The sequence below is a fragment of the Emydura macquarii genome, unplaced genomic scaffold (assembly GCF_026122565.2).
Source record: "Emydura macquarii macquarii isolate MOO-44397 ecotype Brisbane River unplaced genomic scaffold, CSIRO-AGI_Emac_v2 contig_1119, whole genome shotgun sequence".
Taxonomy (NCBI): domain Eukaryota; kingdom Metazoa; phylum Chordata; order Testudines; family Chelidae; genus Emydura; species Emydura macquarii.
Window position 1 is genome coordinate 10,088,544 of NW_027131256.1, and position 24,557 is coordinate 10,113,100.

At 42.5% G+C, this 24,557-nt stretch overlaps 1 protein-coding gene across 1 annotated transcript; it reads right to left on the bottom strand.

Annotated features, from left to right (window-relative positions):
* Window positions 1-386: 386 nt before the first annotated feature.
* LOC137151751 (uncharacterized) lies at window positions 387-17,978 on the bottom strand. The gene is made up of 9 exons (XM_067546140.1): window positions 17,959-17,978; window positions 15,513-16,195; window positions 12,025-12,127; window positions 10,037-10,155; window positions 5,313-5,414; window positions 4,026-4,252; window positions 2,597-2,660; window positions 1,591-1,653; window positions 387-779 (listed from the first exon to the last, which is right to left on the bottom strand). Exons 2-9 carry the CDS (start codon window positions 16,191-16,193, stop codon window positions 582-584), a joined length of 1,557 nt encoding a protein of 518 aa, XP_067402241.1. The 5' UTR covers window positions 16,194-16,195; window positions 17,959-17,978; the 3' UTR covers window positions 387-581.
* Between the last annotated feature and the right edge of the window lie 6,579 nt (window positions 17,979-24,557).

Below are 24,557 nucleotides of genomic sequence, written 5' to 3' on the forward strand. Positions count from 1 at the left end.
CCATTGTATATTGAGAAGCACTGCCCATCTGAGTGAGTTTTATAGACAGTGACACCAGAATTACTATAGTTGCTAATTCTAGCCTAAGAAAGTATCTTAAGACATCTTACAGGTTCCTAAGCTCTTTCCAAATAGGCACTGATACATAAATTATTCTTTAACATGTATATAAAATGTTAACTTAAACACTCACCTTAACTCTGTAGAGCCTGCTTAAGTGACTCCTTCCACTGTGCAAAATTTGTAAGGACTTTAACTCTCCTCCTCATAGATCACCATTCTTTCAGACCTGATGGTTGGTGCTCTTTTAAAGTATGGATTCTCTCAAGTGCACAAAAGAACAAATGTGGATTTACATTGAAAGTTGATTGATCTTCACTTAAACAGCCATTAATCTCAAATTTTATTTTCATGATTCTGGCTGCATCTTAAGTGTTACTGATATGCATTTTTGTTCCCACTTTCAACAGATGGGCAACTGAGTTTTCCAAATTACGTTACCTAACATACAGAGGTCTGCGTATACACTGGCAGCCCTAAAACCCTTTTAGAGAGACATTTTTGCAAGCAGGGAAAAACACTCATTCTAAAAGACTAAGTCTTTTGATTATTTTTTCCCTTTCTAAAAAAATAGCTGTTCTTCGCAAGATTCTGTTAAGTCGTCTCTTAAGATAATCATTGTCAAAATCTTGGGCGTTATCCAGGGACTGAGAAACAGGTGTCCTCTCTTTCAAAGTGTGCATCTTCTCTATTTCAACTCTTGTATTACACAGCTGTTCCTAAAAGGAGAAAAGTTAAATTAATACAGACTAGCTAAAATTAGACTTATAGCAGGTGCCGAATCTATGTTGTTCGTATTCGTCCTCTTCAGTGAGCAAAAAAAAAATGCCTTCTTTAGTATTTCAGAGCCTTCTCTGGGGCAGCAGACATGATTTATACTTGAGCACTAGTAACCAAGTTGATTTGTGAAGTGCAGGGAGACTTCTGTAGCTAACTACACAAACACTATGAAGGCTGGTCCAGGATGCTAATATTAATAATTCTATGGGCATTTCAGTGTGCTTTCAACCTAGCCTTAATCCCAATGGGCAGTGGTACAGAGTAGTGTAGGTGGAAGGATGGTGAGCCACTCAAAAGCAATCATCTTTTAAATTAACCATTACTTTGTAATTAAACTCTACATCAGTATTTTATACATTGTTGGGGATATTAGCTACTACTGCTAAAGGTAAATTTATCTCATGCCACACAGGCAAGCTTTCTAAGATTGATCAATATACATTCTATAACCAGTCTGTCTAGAATGAGAGAGAGAGTCCCAACAGAATAGCCTGCCACCTGACAGGGAGGTGGTCCAGCTAAATAATAGAAGAGCTCAGACTATAGCTACTCCTCACCGTGGTATCTGAGCAACTAGACATAGGTTGGAGTTCACCACCCTAAAAAATGTATTTGTGTAACTTTTAGAACATTCACCTTGCATTGTAGATCACTGACCCCTTAAAAGAGACTTCAGCTTCCAATTGTCATAACATGCTATGCCCGTTCTTTCCTACTCCACAAAACATTGCACCATCATTCTTGACTGACCTGAACTGTTGCTACTTTTGACTGGGCTGCTTCAACGTCACATTTCAGATTTTCCATATCTTCCTGGTAGTAAATAAAAATGCAACAATTTTCAAGTAGCTATAGGTGAATAAGCCCATTGACAGAGTAGAGCAGCTAGTACGAATGGGGTGGGGCAGAAATGTACCAGCATTTCTACAGATGATTAAATACCAAAAGGAGTTTGGAAAGGGAGCATCTGGTCATTGTTAGCATTTCAAACATGAAACTTGTGTACAGTGTGGCTTTGATGTTACTATTTGCTTTTCAGTGATTACAGAAGGTCTGAGGCCATAAAGGAAGTGCCTGCATTGTAGTCACAGGCCCCAAATACTCCACACTTCTAGATTATTCCTTTCTAGAGATGAGTGAAAAGGTTTTTTGTGGAAGAAAAAATTCAACCAATCTGTAACAGTCCAAATGTGTGGACTTGTACAACTTAATTTTCCTTGTCACCATTACCAATCTCACAGCTTTACTTTACACATTCTAGGTTGAGGCTCTACCACGAACTAGCAATTGAAGGTGCTGCAGAAGTGTCTGAGCTACCCAACTATGAGCAGATTTTTTTATTTAGCCAGGAAATTCTTGAAAGCTGCGTAGAAGACTTGCACAGCCTCCACCTACAGTAAGCAGTTTTATTGTCACCCCTTACAAAAAGCAGTACAACCTTAACCTGCAAGCTTTGTAATAGTAAGCTAATGAGTGGCGAAACAGGTCTTTGACCTTTGCATCTTCTATCATGCCACCAGTTGGCACAATCTCCCACTTTCAATGGACCAACCCTTGTTTTTTCTCTCCATAAATCCACTTCTTTCACAAAGATGACCTACTCTGCACTCCCACTGCCAACTCATCTTACACCTGACCCGTTCCACACATTGGACCTGTACCCCAGATTCTACTGCTTAAGAGTTCTGCACAAGGCACTTACTATAAGGAGTGGTTGTCCAAGATGGGTTATAGGCAGTAAGACACCAGAACTTACCTGTGTTTGCTGTATTCTCTGTTCCGCTTCCTGTATCTGTTGTTTCCAAGACTCTCTTTCCAGCCTGGAAGACAAATACATTAACGTTTCCCAACTATGCTTCCTATTTCTGAGGGTCATCAGAACCCCTTTATGGAATTACAACTTTTTAAACAAATTGGCGTTGACAGGCGGGAGGCTGGGGTGACACGAGGGCAATGTAAGAATTTGTATTGTACATGATCGCACGATAAACCTTTTAGAAAGGCAAATTAGTTTTTTGAGTTGATTCAAAAATACAAGTGGTTTTAAACCACAACAAAATCCATCCAGCTTAACCAGCAGCTATAAAAACAGGCTTCTTAGATAAGGTTCAAAGACCATTTAGTGCAGTCAATAGTCTCAATCAGACCCTGCATACTTGCCCTCAATGTGCTTGCACATAAGGATTGTGTTTATTTTTAAAGAGCAGGTGTAACTCCAATTAACGTTGGTCATGGAACTCAGATCAGTCAAAAATGGTTATTCCAGTTATTGGCAGAAGTCTAAGTAAATGCAGTGCAATTCATCTCTGTGGTATCACCTTGGAAGCACTGCTTGACTATGCACATTAACCGAGCATGCGGTTATGTAAAATTAGGTATTCCAAGGGCTCAACAACTGGGCAATCTCTTCTGAGACAGGCGTAGTGAAGTCAATGAGTTGCATGCAGCGACTTTTGTGAGGACGAACAATTTGGCCCCTAATGTTTCTATTTGTGACAGGAAAAGACATATCTTATCTTCCAGTAAATATACAGCATGTCTCCACCCTCCCAGCTGACAAGGTGTCAAGAATGTTAACTGCATCCAGAGCAGCATTTAGACATCAATTCAATATGCAGATAATTATGCAATTACCTCAAGAAGCAACCCAAGTAGCCTAGGGGCCAGATTGAGATAGCACAAACAAACCCTAAGGTCTGTATTTGCCAGAACACATTCCCCAATATTCACATTCATATTGACAGAAAGTTCTTTACAGTTCAACTTTTCTACTCCGGCAGAACTCTGTACAGACATGCTATTGAGCCCAACACAGTTCTTCGTTTCTCCTTTGCATCCCTTTAGTTCATCATGGCTGCCTGAGACATGGTGCCAAAGTTGTGCTTAAAAATGAACTAAAAATCAAGTCAAAATAACTACTTGCATCCTCTAGTGCTCTTTACATAGATGGCCTTTTTTTTTTCTTTTTTTAATTGTATCAAAAGTTAGCAAGTCAGGAAAATAAAAATGTCATCTTCTGAAAGCTAAGCTTCTCAATTCTCAAATTGAGGGCTTAAGTTTCAGCCTACATTATGCCACTCTCCTACTCCAGTCATGGTGTGTTTATACAGCATGAAGTTGCAGTTAAATTAGAAAAAGATTTCCCCCCCCACAGAAAATTCTCTAAACCTGCTGGTTTCCTGTACCTTGTTCCCCGTTTCTGAGGCAGTTGGGCAATGGAAAGTTTTAACTTCTTTAGCTCCTTTGTAAGTGCCTGAAGTTCAGCCCTCTCTCGCTGTTGAAAATGCTGCAATGTCACAGGATTCAGCTGCCCAAGCACAGCTTTTGGTGGCAATGCTTCGACAGTAGCAGGATCCATTCTCGTACCCAGAAAGGCTCTTCCAAGTTGGACTGTTCTATCGTAAGATGTTTTCTGAAATGAAAAGTCAAGCTTCATTAACAGTGCAAAAATCCAATGAAAATGTTATTGCACAAATCAACAGGTTTCATATGTCTGAATAACTAATATGTATGAATACAAATATATATTCTTGGTTAAAGATACTGGTAGAATTAAACACTCTTAAAACTCATACTAATAGGTCTAATCCGAGACATGCTATAGGTTTGTTTCATAACCTCTTTGAAGTAAATTCAAACAGATGGCTTGTATTAATGTACACAGTCTTGCCTGATACATTAAGAACAAATAATTAGCAGGACTTCTTACACAAAATGCTTTATAGATGTTGATTAGCTAAAGTCTCATATCACTTTTGATATAGCAAAAGTTATATATCACCTCACCCACCTCTGGAGTGGAACATGGTACGAGTTTAACAGCAGCACTTCATAAATATTTAAGGAGAACTTTCCCTACAGTTACAACATTAGAATTAAATCAGAACACTATGCATTGCTGTAAAGACACAGTCAGGTGATTTTTAATGACCACAAATAGTCAGGTCTTTATGTCTCATCTGAAAAGCAGCATCTCCAGGAGCAGCATTGTCTCTAGCACCATGCTTTGTCACTGGTTCAATAGCAACCGATTCAGAATCATTAACACTACTTCCTGCATCAGCTAGGTATTTCTAGCAGATCAACCATATCTAAGTTCTGATCCAGCATGATTCTGCATAACTTACAAAATTTGAAAATCACACCATACAGACCCAAGAGTTCTTCATATCCTTTAAGCCACCAGCACTCTTGCAGCCACAACGTTTAGGTCCCTGAATCAGAGCCACTGTCCCCCTAGAGATCTCTCAGTGCTGTTCCTTGTTTTATAGAAGTTGCTGTTTAGCACCACAAGGAATTCCTAACCCCTGCACACACAGGAAGATACTCTAGGAACGCAGAACACATTGACAGCATTAAACCACAAGGCCTATCTAGTTGAAACAAAAACTATTACTTGAACTGAAGAAACAAACAAAATAAAATGGCAGCATTAATCTTGCAGCGTAGTTGATATGTAGTGGGTCAATTACCATTTGTACAATCTCGTCTTGGACTTTCTCTCGCTGTGCCAGTAGCAGTTCCTTTGTCTGAACCATGGTGGTTAGTTCCTTTTGTAGACGTAAATATTTTGCCTGCAAAAGCAGTTTTGATTGTAGTTTTACACACAAAGTTTCTTTAAGCACTATATAAAAGTACAAAGCATTTCCAGGTCATGTTACAGTGAACTGCCTGTGCGACTGTTTGTGAAAAGATCACTATCAGAGTTCTGACCCTACTAAGACAGTAGGTTCATACTCTACTATAAGTTCCATTCTGCAGACATTGATCAAGCAGTTTGTTGTTTACACTTTCCCAAACTTACTCTCTCACCAGATCGACAGCCCTGGAGACTGAAGTTCTCCATTATTCACATTACAAATGGAGTACCAGCAGTTCATGCTTCCCCAAATTGTCCTGCTCGTTTGCCTCAGCTCTGACCCACAGGGATCAGCACAAGGGATAAAGGAGTGCCCATTTAATCTTTGGCCTCTCTTCTTAGACCAGGGCTCCACAAATTTGCATCGTAGCTAGGAGCCAGCCCAAAAATTAAGGCGCCAGACAGCTGCTCTGCCCTCCCGGCCCCACCACCTTGACACAGCGGCGCCCTGGCCACAGCCCAGCGGCCGCTTCCCCCCTCCTGGCCTCACTCCTCTCGTGGGCCCAGCAGCGGGGCACCCTGGCCGGAGCACAGCAGCCGCTCCCCTCCTGGCCCCGTTCCTCCCCCCAATGTGGGCCCAGCGGCAGGTGCAGCGTTCCCACCCCCTGGCCTGGAGCGCAACAGCTGCTGTGCTCCCTCCTCCCAGCCCCGCCGCCATATGGACGCAGTGGCGCCTTGGCCGGAGCATGGTGGCTGCTCCCCCCGGGACCCAGTCTTTCACTGGGAGAAATACTAGGTGCCAGAATTAAATTCCTAGGCGCCATGGTGACCTGGCGCCTAGGGTTTGTCGAGCCCTGTCTTAGATGGCTAACCAGGGTGCAAATCAGTGTCAGGACACATGCATGGTCTTGTGAGCTACCTGTCCACTGACTAGAGACCAAACTTATTTCACATACATTATGAACTGCTATTAGATGGTACCAACTTGTGCTGGATTTGAACCTGTGAAATGCTATGAAACATATTCTAATTCAATCCTCTGATGACTGCTCTATTTTTAAAACTTTACTCATCGCTCCCTACAAAAAAAACAAAACCACAGGGTGCATGAGCTGCCCTAAGGGCAGCAGTGATCATGAGCTGGTCAAGTTCAGGATCCTGACAAAAGGAAGGAAAGCAGCTGAATACGGACCCTTGGACTTCAGAAAAACACATTTTGACTCCCTGAGGGGAACTGATGTGGAGGCTCCCCTGGGAGGCTAATATGAGGGGGGAAAGGAGTTCAAGAGAGGTAGCTATATTTTTAAAAAACCTTTATTGAGAGGGTACAGGAACAAACCATTCCAATGTGCAGGAAGAATAGCAAACACGGCAGGCGACCAACTTGGCTTAACAATGAAGTGAGCTTAATGAAATGAATGTGAGCTTAAACACAAACAGAAAGCTTACAAGAAGTGGAAGCTTGGACGGATGACTAGGGAGGAGTATAAAAATACTGCTCAAGCATGCAGGAGTGAAATCAGGAAGGACAAAGCACAATTGGAGTTGCAGCTAGCAAAAGACACGAAGGGTAACAAGAAGGGTTTCTATAGGTATCGTGGTCAGGGAAAGTGTGGGCCCCCTACTGAATGGGGGAGGCAACCTCATGACAGATGATGTGGAAAAAGCTTAAGTACTCAATGCTTTTTTTCACCTCTGTCTTCACAGAGGACATCAGCTCCCAGACTACTGCACTGGGCAGCATAGTATGGGGTGAGCAGCCCTCAGTACTTAAAGAAAGATTCAGGACTATTTAGAAAAGCTGGACATGCACAAGTCCATGGGACCGGATGCAGTGCATCTGAGGGTGCTGGCTGATGTGATTACAGAGCCATTAGCCATTATCTTTGAAAACTCATGGAGATCGGGGGGAGGTCCCGGACAATTGGAAAAAGGCAAATATAGTGCCCAACATTAAAAAAGGGAAGGAGTAGGATCCGGGGAACTACAGACCAGTCAGCCTCACTTCAGTCCCCAGAAAAATCATGGAGCAGGTCCTCAAGGAATCCATTTTGAAGCACTTGGAGGAGAAGGTGGTGATCAGGAACAGTCAGCAAGGATTCACCAAGGGCAAGTCATGCCTAACCAACCTGATTAGTTCTGTGGATGTGGGGAAAGCGGTGGACATGATATACCTTGACTTTAGCAAAGCTTTTGATACAGTCTTCTTATCAGCAAGTTAAAGTATGGGTTGGATGAATGGACTATAAAATGAATAGAGAGCTGGGTAGATCATCGGGTTCAATGGGTAGGGATCAATGGCTCGATGTCTAGCTGGCAGCTGTTAACAAGCGGAGTGCCCCAGGGGTCAGTCCTGGGGCCGGTTTTGTTCAACATCCTCATTAATGATCTGGAGGATGGCGTAGATTGCACCCTCAGCAAGTTCGCAGATGACACTAAGCTAGGGAGAGTGGTAGATACCCTGGAACGTAGGGACAGGATACAGAGGGACCTAGACAAATTGGAGGATTGGGCCAAAAGAAATCTTATGAGGTTCAACAAGGACAAGTGCAGAGTCCTGCACTTAGGACAGAAGAATCCCATTTATTGCTACAGACTGGGGACTGACTGGCTCAGCAGCAGTTCTGTGGAAAAGAACCTGAGGGTTACAGTGAGCAAGAAACTGGATATGAGTCAACAGTGTGTCCTTGTTGCCGAGAAGGCTAATGTCATTGTCATGCTGGCTGGATTGGAGGGGGCATTTATTATATTATTTAACATCAGTATGTCAAAATCATAATAATTCATATAAGATATGCCATGTCAGGTACTGTTAAAAAGGCTATAATGTGCTAAGTAAGATGATAATGTTTATGTTCATGTGTTAGGTGTAATGGAAGTTATGGATATAGTTGACATATCTGTATTTCATATTGTGCTGTGTCTGGACAACACCCCAGACAGGATGGCTGCAGCACTAGCCTGCTTAATGGCCCATTAAAGAAATTCACAGGTACAATGGGCCCAGGAGGAGAAGCCAGGGATATACCTGATGAGTCACCAGGACTTACTCTGGACTCCATCTTATTCCTGTAAATTTCCCACAAGCAGCATGGCAAAGGCCAAAGGACATAAAAGACAGCTGCCCCACATCCATTTTGTCTTCAGTCATCCTTCACCTACCTCTGGATCAACTCATCTACGACTGAACTGAACTTAAGCTGTGAAACAAAGGAGACCCATCCAGGTACTGGATGTACACCAGAGGGACTATACAAGCCTGCAAACTCCACAATTCTATTAGAAACCGGATATATATGGACTTTCAAGTCAACTGTATGTGTCTGATTGCATTAATCATTTAACACTTCTCTTGTAGTTTATTATAAAAGGAAAGAAACAAACCTTTAGTTTTAGTTACTAAAGGATTGGCTGGCAGCGTGGTATTTTGGGTAAGATCCAAACTTATATTGATCTGGTACTGTGGCTGACACTTTGGGGTCAGGAGAAACCTTTTTGGTAAAGAGCATAGAGTTTTAAATAACTGATCTCTTTACTGGACCTAGTGGCCAATTGGGAGCCAGAGACTGCAATGCAGTAAGGGGGCTGTGTATATTTTTGTTTTGGCTTCTTGATTACCAGTGTGGGGAATAAGAAGCACTGTTTGTGGCTAGTTGGAAAGTCTGACTTCAGTGTCACCCACCAATGTTGGGAGAATCTGCTCTCCTTTTACATCCTGCCCCGACTTTGGCATTTTCAGGTGGCTACCCTAGGCATGGACGGGTCACAGTCATATTGGGCTGCATTAGTAGGAACATTGCCAGCAGATCAAGGGAAGTGCTTATCCCCTCTATTTGGCACTGGTGAGGCCACATTTGGAGCACTGTGTCCAGTTTTGGGCCCCCCAGTTCAGGAAGGATATGGACAAATTAAAGAGTCCAGCGGAGAGCAACAAAAATGATTAGGAGGCTGGGGCACATGAAGGAACTGGGCTTGTTTAGTCTGCAGAAGAGGAGAGTGAGGGGAGATTTGATAGCAGCTGTCAACTAACTGAAAGAGGGCTCCAGGGAGGATGGAGCTAGACTGTTTTCAGTGGTGGCAGATGACAGAATAAGGAGCAATGGTCTCAAGTTGTAGTGGGGGAGGTCTAGGTTGCCTACTAGGAAAAACGTTTTCACTAGGAGGATGGTGAAATACTGGAATGGGTTATCTAGGGAGGTGGTGGAATCTCATCCCTAGAAGTTTTTAAGACTTGGCTTGACAAAGCCCTGGCTGAGGTGACTTAGTCGGGGTTGGTCCTGCTTTGAGCAGGGGGTTGGACTACTAGATGACCACCTGAGGTCCCTTCCAACCCTAATCTTCTATGATTCTATGAAAAATACCCAATGACTATGCAGGGCAACAAGCACACCAAGAGTGGAATGCATATGTGCAATCACTCAAAGAGCACACCTGTCTGGCAGCAAAGTGATACCAGAGGTTTAGAATCTGGTTTATGATTAGAAAACGTGCACTATTACAAAATGACTAGTAGTTCTTTGTGCCTTCTCCCTAGTTCATTTATACAAAAAAGATGACTAAATTGATCCTTGTGAGCATTACAATTTAAGATGAAGACTAAAATGGAGACAATCTTACCTTCAGTGTCTGTGCTTGTTCTTGGTTTTTCATGTGTCGAAGAAATTCCATATCTTCTTTAGTACATTGGTAGCCTTTTATTCTGTTAATCATCATCGATACATTCATCTCACTCAACCCTAGTCATGTAGAGAAAAGCAGTTATCAAGGAACCAGAAGCTGACATGGAGGCTCACAATTGCCAAGTATCTGGATATGCCCCAAATGTCAGGCCAGATCCAGTGCAAAGATGGGAGGTGTAAGCTCCCAGAATACATTGTTTTAGGTCTCTCCAGTGCCACTTGAGAATAGCATCAACTGCCTGCACTTTAGCATCCATAGCTCAAATGAGGTTAAACAAAATTAAACAAGAGCAAAAGAACACCTGGGGATGGCTTCTCTCTCTCTCTCCATATCCAAATCCCTATATGCCACTGCAGCAATGTAATTGGGACTGGAAAAGCCCCATAGCTGGCCAGAATTTCACTTTGCAGGCATTTTGTAAGGTTGCCATAGGCAAGCAGCCTTGGGCAAGCTCCTTGGAAACCCAGTTACAGAGGGTGTGCAGCAGGGGGCAGAAGCGACATATGTCAGGAGTGGAAAGGATTGTGATAGCAATGCATAGAACTGTAGAGATTCAAAAGGCACAGCACACAATCATAGTCCTCCTGGTCACTAAGCGTCAACTCCTGGAGCTACTGTCTTCAGTGGGAGTTAGTAGCATCAACTACAATAGGAATAAGATTTAGCTCTTAAAGTGCTCTAACAATTAGGATATGAGCAAAAAGTAACTTACTAGCATGGTCAAAACAGGAAGGGAGCTGTCTGCTTTGTATTCCATTAGCTAAGCAAAGCAAAGCCCTCCTTCCCAATCACTTACCAGGAGCAGCAGAGGATGGCAGTAGGAAAAACAGAGCAAAGGGAATTTTAAATGAAGATATCCTGCTAATAATATACCTTTAGAATCACAACCAAAAATGCGTTGCCTATCTCAGACACCTCTTTTAGAAACTGCAAAGGGCAATCATTAAAGAGCATTAGACCAGTAAGCCACAATGTCAGCAATATTTTCAGTTTGCCATAACTTTTTTGAAAGTGAGAGAAAGCAGAATTTCAAGTTTAACAGTTAGCTGTGCTCTAGCATGATAAATGGAATTAAGGATAGGTAGAAAGACTGCACAACAGGAAAATTCTCCTAATAGCAAAAATCTATTAAGCCACGGACTTGTCCCCTTCAGAAGTATTGGAAGCCCTGTAAATCATTTGAAACTAGGCTGGACAGCAATAGAAAATATATTGTGAAGAAACTGGCAAGAAGGGGTGAGAAAGAGAGAGAAGACAGAACTCCTGTTATCTATTCTCCAACTTCTGTAATACAAAGTCTTAGAAGGATGTGAAAATACGTGAGTTTGCGCATATCCCTGTTAGGTTTGGTTCCCGTTACTGAAGAGGCCCCAGGCACAGCTACTACACAAGGAATGGCATCTCTTCTATGGAAGCGTAGTCCATTACATTTAAAAAAAAAAAAAGCTAAAATCAGAGAAGGTGAATGCATGCTAACACTTTTCCCACAGAGATTCAGATACAAGGCCTCTGAATGACAAAGGAAGGTCATTTACATCAATTTATTTGATTTAAATTAGTTTTGGTTTCAGTTGTTCTCGTTCTAGTTATTTTGTATTAACATTTGTTCTAACAAGGTATGCTGAGGATAGTAATGAGAGGTAGTTTTAGTGCTCTCATTCACCCAGAGTTGCATATGTAACCTGTGTCTTAAAATAATCAAAAGTTACCTTGTAGCTATGAAAAAAGGCACTATTAAATAAGTTTGGAATGCGCAACAACTTTTTTTAATCTATAACTGCACAACAAAAGTCTGAGGTCTTCACACCCATCTTAACTTTGCACGAGAATTAAGATATAAGGTAAGAACACATGCATTAGGAAACTAATGGACAAGTGTGTCTTAAACAAAAATACACTATATACACAATAAAAACAGTACTTGCCTTGAACTGGAATCTGACTTATTCTCCTGTTTGTTGAAGTAGCAGTGAAACACTTTGGTACTGGAGAATCTTGCAGAGGTTCAACGACTTCTTGTAATTCTTGCTGCAAAGGGCAAAACAGAGAGGTTTACTATTAGTAAACCAAAAACAAAATCTTCCTAGAATACATAAAGAATATAAGCTTCTTTGCATAGCTGTTGAACAGACTAATAGAATTCATGAGCAGGTTTTATAGAGGAATCCAATATACAAAGAATTCTCCCATCAACCTAGCTAACATCTCTCTGGGAGGTGGAGTACCTAAGCCAATGGGAGAACCCCTCCCATTGGTGGAGGTAGCATCTTAACTGAAGCGCTACAGTAATGCAGCTGCAATTAGACAAGTCCTTAGATTAGTCAAAATGGGCTGTGGAAAGAAGATAATGGCTTTAAATGCCTTAATAGTACATTTATTCCTAAGAAACAGCAGTTTTTCCAAGCGAATTATTCTTTCTTTAGGAGGTTTACCATTCTTCATTTTTGCTTTAATAAAAGAGTGCTATTTAAAGACAATCTGGGAAGTTTCTATGGCTTTGCAAAGAGCTTTAGAGGCATTTGTAATAAGAACATGCACTTTCTAAACAACAACTAACTATAGGCCCAAGTCTTGCTACTGGATTCATGAAGGCAGATACTTACTACCCTACTGATTTCAACGGGGCACTGTGAAGATATAAGAATTTGCCCACATAGACAAGGCCGTTTTAAGACCTTCGTAGGCCCTAGGCACACTTGTAGTGAACCCGAAGGAGGATGGGTGTATAGAAATTAGGTGGGACATTCTATTCACTGTTGGTTGCAGGGATGTTGGGGTCTGCCACAAGGCTTTGATAAGGTCTAAGATGGCATCAATCAAAGGCAAAGCCACTCGCGATGGACCTGAACATGATAGGATGCCCACCAGAGCATGGGAGAACTCTGAAATCTCCTCTGCCTGGATCCCCAGATTTTGAGCTACTCTCCTGAGGCGCTCCTGGTGCACTCTCTACTTCTGCTGAGAGGTCGCTCTAGAAGTTCCCGCCACCGCCTCATCAGGAGAGGAAAAAGCAGCAGCAGAGGCACGAGGCACTGTTCTCTGTCGGCACCAGATGGATCCCATGGTGCCAGGTCTTGGGAGTTCAGTACCGTGTTCAGTACTGGTACATGGTTCCTGAACTAAGAGAAGTGGTGGAGGAGCTCTACACTCCAATACAACGGAGTATGATCTCCTGGACTGCAACCCTTGGACTGGTGGAAATGCCCAGGGATTCCAAAAAGGCCATTGTATGGGCATCTGCCACTGTGTTGGTGGTCAGGCCATTGGCAGGATACCGTGGCTCATGTCAGCTGTTGGGTAACACTAGTTGGAGTGGTTTCAGCTCCTGCCTCTGAGTCTGACGGTGAAGAATCGTGTCTCGGCAACCATGGTGGAGCAGTATCGACCAGTGCCAAAGAGTGATGCCAGGAAGGAGGAAATTGGTGCTGTGCCATCATGGCAGATTTCCCTTTTAATGGCAAGTGGGGTCTCGATGCCATGGTTACTCTTGTCTCCAGTGCTGACAGTGCCAGTTCCTGTATGGTGAAGGATGGTAGCACTGGGAGTGACGATAATTCCTTTGCTGTTTCAAATGCCTTTGGGGTGGATGGCAGTGCCAGGGCTGCATTCTGATGGCTCTCTCTCGGTAGAGTGTCCAACTGTGCCGGACTCAACGGATCCCTTCCCAAGGCAGCTGGTGTCTTTGAGTAGCCTGGCATGAGTTGCACTCTGTTGGCATCTCTGTGACTGGCAGACCTTGGGGTTGGGGAGTGCCTCTGGTCTGTCTTCCTCGGCATCGGGGATGGGAAGCGGTACCAAGAGCCCATGGAGGAGTAGACTTCCTCTGCACTGGAGATAACTGACAGTGCCGAGAGTCCTGGGATGCAGAAGAGGGTCCTTCCATGGTACTGGAGAGGCTGAACTATGCTGCCTTTCTCTCAGAGAAATGGAGCGCTTCTCACTAAGGTTGAAGTGCTCAGAACTGAGTCAGCATGGCTCGGCTCCGAGAGGAGACGGAGAGCTGCCTCCATAAGGAGGAATTTTAGTCTCTGATCTAACCTTCTTGGTGCAGGGCCTGAACCCCTTGCAAATTTTGCAGCACTTCCATATGTGGGACTCCCCCAAACATTTAAGGCAGCTAGAATAGGGTCACTGATAGGCATCTGCTTTCAGCACAACACATGGCTTAATCCACAGGGACCAAGGCATTCCACCATGGTGCCGGAGAAGGGTTAGCCCCACTTAAAAGGATTCTCTAATCTAATTAACTACTAAACTAGAAACTGAAATTTAACCACTATGAATAACTATGTACAAGTAAGAGTCCACTGAGACACGTACTTGCAGTTTGGATGCAAAGACAAGCTGAAGTTCCAGCAACCATCACGGGTGGTAAGAAGGAACTGAGGGAGCAGCAGAGTAGCAAGGCCCTATATACCAGAGCTATGAGGGCACAACTCCAGGGGGCACCAGAGCCAACCCAATGGATATCACTGCTGGAAAAACTTCCTGGCAGTGGTGCTCAGAGTGTGCACACCCCTACATTAGAATGGACATGAGTAAGCACTCCTTAGAAGTTGTTTTTCTGATTCCATATTTATGTTTAAGTATATTTTCAACAAGGGATTAAAAAATGACTGAAGAATATGAAATTACACGAAGTGCTGTCAAATGTACAAAATAAACTTTTTTTGTTGTTAGGTTTTCACTTATAATAATCTTAAGTGTCATTTATTACTCTAGTAGTACAGTATTTTCAGACAGTTTTCAAGTTGACAAGTTTCTAAAGTTTGAGATAGAGTATGATTTTTAATATCCAAATACCACTTTTTTTTATTTATTTACTTTTCCCCAGCCTTTCTTCAAGTCTGACCTGATTTTAGCTATCAGAATCTTGAGCTCTGTTAGATAAACAAGACTTGTAGTTAATGAATTGATAGATTGGTACATAGCAACTACCTAGGATGTTCAAAAGTTCTTAAGCAGGTTAGGTGCCTAACAAATCGGTGGAAGTTAGATAGCTAATGCACTAACGCGCCTAGTTGGATTTTGAGAAGGTTCTATCTGCATTTTTAGATAATCTGGCCCCATGTCCTTCAAGTTTTAGAATTAGTAGATCTCATCCTCTCCCATCTGGTTTTTATTTGTAAACGAAGAGGAAAATAGCTGACTTCTGACACTGGTATAGTTGATCTGCAAAAACTAAGATTACGGGTAGGGTTTCAGAGTTGCATTGTCAAACTTCATAAGCTGGAAATGAAACTATTAATGTTTTCAGCAGATGTGCCCATGTGTCTGCAAAACTACTGGACTTTCACCCCCAAAAGTTGGATGTTTATGACAGAGTTAAAACTGCAGGTAAATAATTCTAGAAGACCATTACTAGCATAAGACATAATACCAGCTCTAAAACAACAGAAAGAAGACATCCTACCTCATCCTCAACTAGAGATGGTGACACCTCCTTGCCATTTTCTTTAAAGCCAGCAGTGCTGTGGTTGTCATCAGGCTGCTGCATACATTGGCTAATGGAATCCTTTTTCTTAGTGTAAACCCATGCATTTGAGGCACTAATCTTTACAGAAGGCTCCTCCCTCAAAAGTTTCTCCAACACGTCAGCATCAATCTGTAACTTAAGCGTATCATATTCTGAATGACTAGGCCCAACTGCACCTGTTGAATCTCTCTCATTCAGTACCTTATGATCCTTTAAAGCCTCTAGTAACAATTTCCCTTGTTGGTTTGTGTCATTAGGGGTACGAGGAAGTTGTCTCCCTGTGGGAATAACATTGTCTTTAAAAATTGTTATACTCCATTCCCCTAATCTGGGATTATTTTTTGAAGAGTAATGCTCTTCTTCCAAGAAATCAGATGATTGTGATGGCAGCAGTTGTAGGATCAGTGGAGCAGGAGTTCTTGGAGTTTGTAGACCAAGACAGGGAATATTCTGAGGAGCTGGACAAAGGCTTTCACATTTGATTTCAGTTTTTTTATTGTATTTGTCATTCTCTCTCTCAGTCATTTTAAGATTACTAATTTCACTGAGAATATTTTCAACTTCATCTTTATTCAGGGCAGTTTTAAAGAAACTTCCATCTAATTTTCTTCTCTCCATGTCTTCTCCCAGGCATAAAAAGCATCACATATAGTCAAAGGAAAATATGAAGAAAAAAAAAGTTAAATTTCTTTAACCCTCATAACATGAAAGATTAACAACAAAGTATTTGTCTTCTTTCTAATAAACCAAGGAAGACAAGTAATTTTTAAAAGTATAATTAACCTTGTATTTTCATACCACTTGAGACAAAGCTCCATCTAAAGTACATTTCTACTCAGTAAAGTTACTGTAAAAATGCCACCACTTTATTCACTAGATCTGCTCTACTTGTGTATTCAGAATCAAATCTATTTACTTAACTGACTAAAGTGCATTGCTTTTTAACATTAACCTGGCAGAGGCAGAATAGTGAAAAAGTTGGACTGTCTTCTAGTTCATTGATCAACAGAATTATGGCCTTAATCACTGACGCTTAACTTAAAATTACCAAAATTCTGACATGGGAAAGTTTTGGCTCTGAGGTAGTTGAGAAGAACCCACCTGTTTTTTTAAATCCAAAACATGAATTTGCAGAACTTGTAGTTAGAAAAATCAAGGTGCTGCTTATTTTATCTTGAGTCACCGAGAGTCATTTAACATGGAACCTCATGATACCATATCACCGAGGACTCTGCATGACAAGTTTGAGTTCTGAGCACCAGATGGCATGTTTGAGGGTTAAAATAAAAAAAAATTAAAAACAAATATTCTGCTCCACTTCCCACCCCTGCGTGCAACAGTTTTGTAAAATTCTTGCCTCTTCCAAAATGAAAGGGAAGTAAAAAAAGCCATCCACATACCTTTAGGCTTAAACTGTGAATGAGAGTTTCAGGGAAAAGATGTAGAGAAAGCTGGAAGGCAGAGAAAAGAGTACAATGGCGTAGGGCTTCCAGTGTAAGTTTCTTACAGTATGGCAGTGGTTCTCAACCCACAGCCCACGGACGGCCCAATCAGCACACAGCTGTATATATTGTGTGGATGGGGCCCACATAACACCTAGAGAGCTGCATATGTTGCCCAAAATTATCAATAAACAGGTTGAGAACCACTGTAGTACAGCCATCAGGTAAACCCACTAGTGGAAACACCACAAGTCTGTAGTTTAGGCCTTGTCTACTTAGAAATAGCCCTGATTCAGTCATCACTGCAACTGCTCCAGCACTGATCCTAAAGCAATGGAGAAAAGCAAGCCAAAATGTGAACCAGCTGAACTTGAAATAGGGGTAAATTCTACATTAGCTTGGTGCAAACCCCAGCTCACTCTTGGTCTTCTCTATAGGAAAAGAACTGCACTGGTTTAACAAAATTAATTTTAAATCAGTCCTGTTAAAGCAGTGCAAGCACCCAGTGGAAATGAACCTCAACCAGTTTAGCGCTGGCTTACAGAACTGCCCTAATTCAGCTAACGTTGAGACTAAAGGAGGCAGCGCAGCCTGGGTGTACAGGACGGGGTCACCACCCTTGAAATGCAGAAAAACCCAGCACGGTGCCATTGCCAGGCCCAGGCTCCCACGGAGGCCGCCCCGCTCCTGCAGCAGCCCCCGCCCTCCCCCCGCACCCCAGCCCCAGCTGACCTGACAGAACCACCGGTTTCGCCCCCCCCCCCCCCCCCCCCGCGCGAGCGCGCGTCTACACGGGGGCGCCTAATCCGAATTCAGGTAGCTCGGGGCAACGAACGGCTCCGTCAGGAGGCCCCGCCCCGCGGGCGGCTTCACGGCGGCCCGGGGGATGGATGGACGGACAGACACACGCCCCGGGCACGCACAACCTCCCCCTCCCTCACCTGCAACCGTTCGTTCCCCTTCCTCGCCGACGCAGCTACGTACGTAATCAAACCTCCCGCGCGCCTCCTTGACGACTGTCGTTCTAAATTCTCATTGGGCGGAAGGATCAGCGCCATCCGATTGGCCAGCTTTCCAGCCAATCAGCGGCGACCAGCCGCGACGATCCAGCGGGCTTGCTGGTCTGGGGGAGCGCACGGCGCGTTCCCTTCCCTCGGCTGCTGCCGCCCTCTGGCGCCCGGCTGAGGCACGGCAGGGAGAGGGAAGCTGCTGGGGCCCAGGAACTTGCCTCGAGCTCCACGTTCTGTAACTTCTGTTCTGTCTCCCCCCGCCTCCGAGTCCTTGCAAAGTGCAAAGGGAGGCAGAGCTGCAGGGCCCGCCGCTTGCTGTGATGTGAGGGATTCCTGGAAACATCCCCAGCGCCGCCAGCTTTGGTGCAACCAGGGCTCCTTGCACCCTCCCTTCCTCCCTCTCTCTCTCTCTCACCCGGATCACACAGACCATCTAGTGTATAGTCTTTACAACAATCCAGTTCCTTGGGGAAGGAGATGAGCGAGTTCCCTGTCCTTTATTTTCAGGGACAGTCACTGTAATTGGAGAATCATTAACAGTCACAAACGGATAAACTGCAATAAATGAAATGGAGTTTGTTCCGATCTAATTCACACCAGTATAAATCTGAAGCAAGTGAACTGAATTACACCAATGTAAGTGAGAGCCAGATCAGGCCCAGATTAATAATCTGTAACCTCAATGGAATCTTTTCATGCTAACAGACGATACACGGTGCTAACAAACTGCACTAATTCTTTAATGTAAAAGCATTTCAGCTGCACGTCACACAATTAACAGGAGATAAGGAATTCTGCAGTATGGTACTATTACTAGCACTGACTGCACAGTGCTGAAGGGCTACTAAGTGCTGAAGAATAGAAGACACCTAAGTGTACGTCTACACAGCGATAAAACACCCATGACTGGACCAAATCAACTGACTTGCGCTGGCAGGGCTCAGGCTGAAGCACATGCCCGCAGTGACTCCCAAAGAGCTAGCAAATGTCAAGCAAGTTTACTTCTAAATGAAATGCTCTAAATTACTGCTCACCACAAAAAGTTTTACAATTTAAGGGAGAAGGACAGCATTTCAAAACAGAAGACAGTTCACACACACATACTCCCCCCTCTATGTATCTGTACAACTTCGGGACTGTTTGAGTATAATTTCCCTCTTTATTTCATTTTTATTTTGGTGTCATTTACTTATTCTTAAGGTGAATAAAAAACTAGATGAGTCAAAAAATTACATTTGCTCTGCAGGAATATTAACAGATTGTTAGAGCTGAAATCTTTCCAAATACTGGTTAAAACATTCAGATACTAGAGTGATGAGTACGATATAAATGTCTAGATAGACAAGATGACCAAATAAAAAGAAAGTGCACATGACTTTCCTCAAATGTGCAGGAGAATGGCAAAGGATCCCCATGCGGGGGAAAATGTTGGAAATACCAATCCGGTCTTATTGAGATGCCATGTGATAAGTAGTCAGACTTCGCATTTTGTATGTCCCATGAAATATGGCACCTACCAGAGCACAGCACCCATTAGGGCCAAGTTGAGTTATTGGTTCAGTACTATCTTAGAGGAACTGAATCCCCAACACCTTTGGTTTTCTTTGGAGGTTCTTCATCCGAGTAATTGAGAAGCCTCAGCTTGCAAGATCCAAGATGATCAAAGCTCACAGAGATATACACCGCCTATTTCATATCAGTCCTTGCAAGAAGTTAAGACTACAAATATGTCTGGCGTGATGGTCTTGTGTTCCCAGCCTACCTTATTCTCCATTTTCTCTGAGACAGAGTATCTGGAACTGCTAGGAGTCAGCCTGATCTGCCATCAAGGGAAGAGGGGAGATACAGCTCATCTCTTTATGAAATTCCTGCCTCAGGCCCTAAACTCATGTATGCAGAATGGGCTTCTTCATAAACCACAGATGACTTCTTCAAGACCACTTTCTTTCCCTCAGAGACAGTGTCCCTTGTCACACAGGGATTCTTACAGACAAACCTGGAACAAACCTAAGCAGTGTTGACCTAAGAGAATTCCCCTCAAAATGCCTCTACGTCCAGTTACTCCTCTGAATAGCCCTCACTAGCTACACAAACATATAAAAACCATAATTGAGTGAAAATTTGCCATTTTGTTATACACAGTATCACAGCCATCAAACCTCTGAATAAAAATCTCTAACAAATTGCATCTTCAGCATCTGTTAGACTTTTACGGTTTTCAGATTGAAAACAATTAAAAGCTACTGTGAAAAATCAGGGTCTTGCATTGAAACCATCTGTCAGACTGAACTATCCAAAGACACCAACTTATTCTTGACTCCTCCATGTAAGAAGAAACTACTCTGTTAACAGCTCGGTTAACTCTACTATTATAATCAGTGCATCCAGTGTTCAGGATTAGGTTAAAAATTCATGGCAGTTCTCAAGTAACAGCAATGTGAACCCCTGGTGCTATCCTCGCTAGTGACTGTGTATTGTGAAAGCAGCACAAGAAATGAAGAGTCCAGAAGGAAAGGAACTATCAATATCTAACATTATAATTACCCAGATCATTATAATGACTAACATTTGTAGAATATCTTTCATACCAAACACCCTTTACAGAGTGAACCACTTTACCCACCAAAGGCAGTCACCTCTGAGGTAAAAAGGGACAGTTATTTCCCAGCACACGGTAACATTACACAACAGCTTAGGACAGTGAAAGAGGATGAATACCGTATCCAGCTGAAACTGATGGGGGATTTAGGCAGGCATAATACAATGATCCAAATTGGAATTTGGCCAGCAACTCTTGGGAAATGTGCCATGAGATTTTTTTAATGACTCTGGAGATCAAGAATTGGTCCCAACTGCACTGTGCCGCTAACACGATGCCAAGGTAGGGACTTAATATTGACTCGAAAGGAAACATGACACTGATGCCCCATTATTGCAAGTAGCGGAAGTTGTTTGAAAATCTTGTTTAAAAACAGAGTGGCTCAAACACAGCTTCTGCTAGGCTGGCAACAAGGTGGTTTTAGTTTGATTTTTTTTCAAAGGCAGGAAATGCGTTTTACACTGCAATGCAGTGTTAAAATTTATGGCACTATATGTATTATTAATAATGATCTCCATGCTACAGAGCTACTTGTATAAAATAGCTACAGTATATAATTACTTCTTTCAGCTACTATAGATCATAGACCTATCACAATCAGCCAAGAGTCCATCCTTCTTTTATTTTTGGCACAGATGAGTTAAGCAAATGTGTCTGTTTGCAACAGAGAAAAACTAACCAAGGCAGACAGATGTTGGACTAAATGAAACTAAAAAGCCTGAAAGTCACTTGGCAAATACTATAACCCAAGCGCTATTGAAATGTCCTGTAATTCATGCTTCAGTTAATATATATTTCCTATTAATGAAATTCAATCCTGATGGGAGCTGGCAACAAAATATAAGTAGTGCATTGGTTTTTGACATTAAAATATAAATCCCTTGTATGCTGCACTCTAATTTAGAAATTAGATTTCAATTCAAAATAAGATTTTTTATAATAGTAGGATTTTTTTTTTCTGGATGCAGCGTTAAAAGTGAACTACATCGCTTTAAAAGGTAAACATGTCAGAATCCAAATTAGTAAGAGACTTCAAAAATACAAGTAAATCCATTAAAACATATACATGGACACATAAACAAAATACAGAAAAACCCTATTTACCTCAGTCACATTAGTTCAAAAATCCTGCTTATCTGAACCTAGATTGTCACTTGATGTGAATCATTTACCAGTAATTGCCTCAATTATTCATCCTTCCAATTATTTTATTATTCCCAAAATGTTCAGATTAAATGAGATTTCATTTAAAATAATTTTCTCCCTTATTTACCGGCTCTGTAAACAGTTGATGACAAGAAAACCAGATGCCCTGCACTGCCTTAAGCATCTATGATGTCAGCAACTCTGGCAAGACAAACTTAGAAGCTTATGTTCAGCTCTTGGCAGGTGTCCCCCCTATTTCTGTATGTAATAAAAATATATACATCCATATGATTACAAGTGCTGGCTATAGTTTAACACTGCAAGATCGGGTTTTAAGCAGTCCTGGCGATAGCGTTGCAGCACTTTTCTTTACAAGCAAGCATTATGAGTGGAATTATTTTGGAACATTATGCCATTTATTGGGGGTGCCAGCATAGATCTGTAGTGTAGACCTGGCCTAAGACTCACTGAAAGTATTTCTTCATGCAGTGTCTGGTGAAAGTCAATGAGACTTAGGCCAGTGTAGAATGTAATATAGAGAACGTATATTTTAGGTGTTGAGACATGTGAAAAGATGCCTGCTTGTCTGGCAAGGAAAGAGAACAGCCAGGTAAAAAGCTGAGCCATCAATCCAATCAGGTAAACAACTGGGTCAGCAAACTAATCTCAGTGCTAGGCAGAAAAAGCATTTATACAATATATATAATGCATAACTTTATAAAAGTCTTTTTAAGGCAAGCACCTGAATGTGGGGGGTGCGCTTGCATTTAACCCTATGCTGGGCCCTGTTTTGGCGGACTGATCACTCACTGAAACAGCAAATAAATGACATACATATTCAGCTCAAGAGTCTGTCTGTGAATCTGTGCGTTCTGGATGGCAGGAAAGAACCGTCAGCAGTTTGATGCTGTGAGTGGAGCCTGCAACGGACATTGAGTATAATCCCGTGGGAAGTTGTGAAGACTTATAGTGGGTCAGGCTGGGCTAGAGTAAGGGTCACTATTAACACTGGGGTTTTAATACAAATGGAAAGCTTTCAAGTACAAGCTACCATGGAATTACATGCTAAGGAGAAGATTCTTTCAGCAGCAGTTCTTCGAGCCTACAATCGTTTAATAGATCTGGCTAACCTGTTTGTCTGGCAGCACCCGCAGGAGAGGGGGAAAACACAGTGATAAACTAGCATCCCACTTGGTCTGGATGTGATTAAACATTACCGGCCTGTAAACTGACTGGAAGTTACAGAGTTAAAAGCTTTTGATGTTGTGTGGGCAAAGCACGAGACAGACTCTGGAAGAACAAGTTTTACAGCTAGGACAGAGGGACTTGATTCACCCCGCACAAAAGCAGGATGCTGTGCCATGGGAGACTGTTGCGGGCATAACAGAGATGGTGCAGCAGCTGCAGCATCAGGGGTATCTAATGGAAATTTGGTCTACCTGTAATGCACCTGTATGTCCAGTAAAGACGCCTTGTGGCAAGTGGAGGCTAACGATAAATCATACAGCCCTGAGTGAATGTGCAATACAGGGAGCTAATGTAATAGCCGCACATCCCCCAATTCGTATTTTCCGTTCCCAAAGCCAAAATGGGAAGGTCCATTCTTAGAAGTAGATAGGATAGGACCAGCTGTGTATTTGGTGGCTAAAAGGAAAAAGGCACGAGTGTGGGTATGTGCCAGTCAACTCAAAGCTTATAAGGAAGAGGAATAAAGAGAAAAAAGGTGTTCTTGCCCCCCCAAAGCGCAACAGGAATGAACAATATGAAGGATGTCCTTATATTGCTAAGATGTTGCCGGCAGGAGTGCTTAACTGCGCTATGGACAAGCTTACACCGTTTTATGGCTGATGATGTTTTTGACTATATTTTTTTGTCTTCATGTATGGACTTCTTTTCTGGGGTGTATCAAAACATGCATCACAAAAGGGGGAAATGAAATGTGAATTTAATGCAAGTTGCTCCATCTATCAAGCTTAGCAAGGGAATGCCTGTGTGGGTGGAAGGAAGGAAATGTAGGGGAAAGTATTTCAGTTGCTTGTGAGTTCAGGAATACAACATAGTTGGAGGTAACAGTTAATGGAGAAAAGGTACTGGTATATCATCCCTCATATGGGGTGGCAGGATGGGGACATTGGGCAGGTCAATATAGCAAAATGACTAATTACACATGACCAGGAGATGTATAATGGACTATAAAATATTCAAGTCACTGATTTAACTGAACTTTCCCAGAAAACAATTCGACTACAGGCCTCCACGAATGTAAGGTGACATTGTACAGCAAAGGATATAATAGCTCTACCAGCAATCGTAATACCACATGGGTGGTGGGCCAGGAAGCAAGATCCATGTATCAGAAGGGTGGTCCTTGGGAAGGGAATTGGGAAAGACACAAACAATTGCAAATGCACCCATGGCTATTGTATGAATTACCTGGAGCCCTAGCAAAATGAGCATTACTCAGACCTACCCACATTGCTCAAATTCAGTACCAACAAGTCAAAGAATGGGGGAATTATGGATGAGAAGGTATTTCAGACAAAGGAAAGGTCTGGGAGAAGGGGGGGATTGGAGAGGTGGAATAGGTATGCAAGTTGGAATACTAAATGCAGGGGATGTAGAAAACCTGCAAAATAAATTAGGTTAATCCACGAATGTAGGAGCCAACCTATGGGAGGTGAGCCAAAAGCAGGTGCAATTTCAAAAAACCATCATAGTCCTCGAGGAACATTTAAAAATTGTTCTCATTAATCTAGCTTGGACTGCGATCCTAATTGAGGAAAAA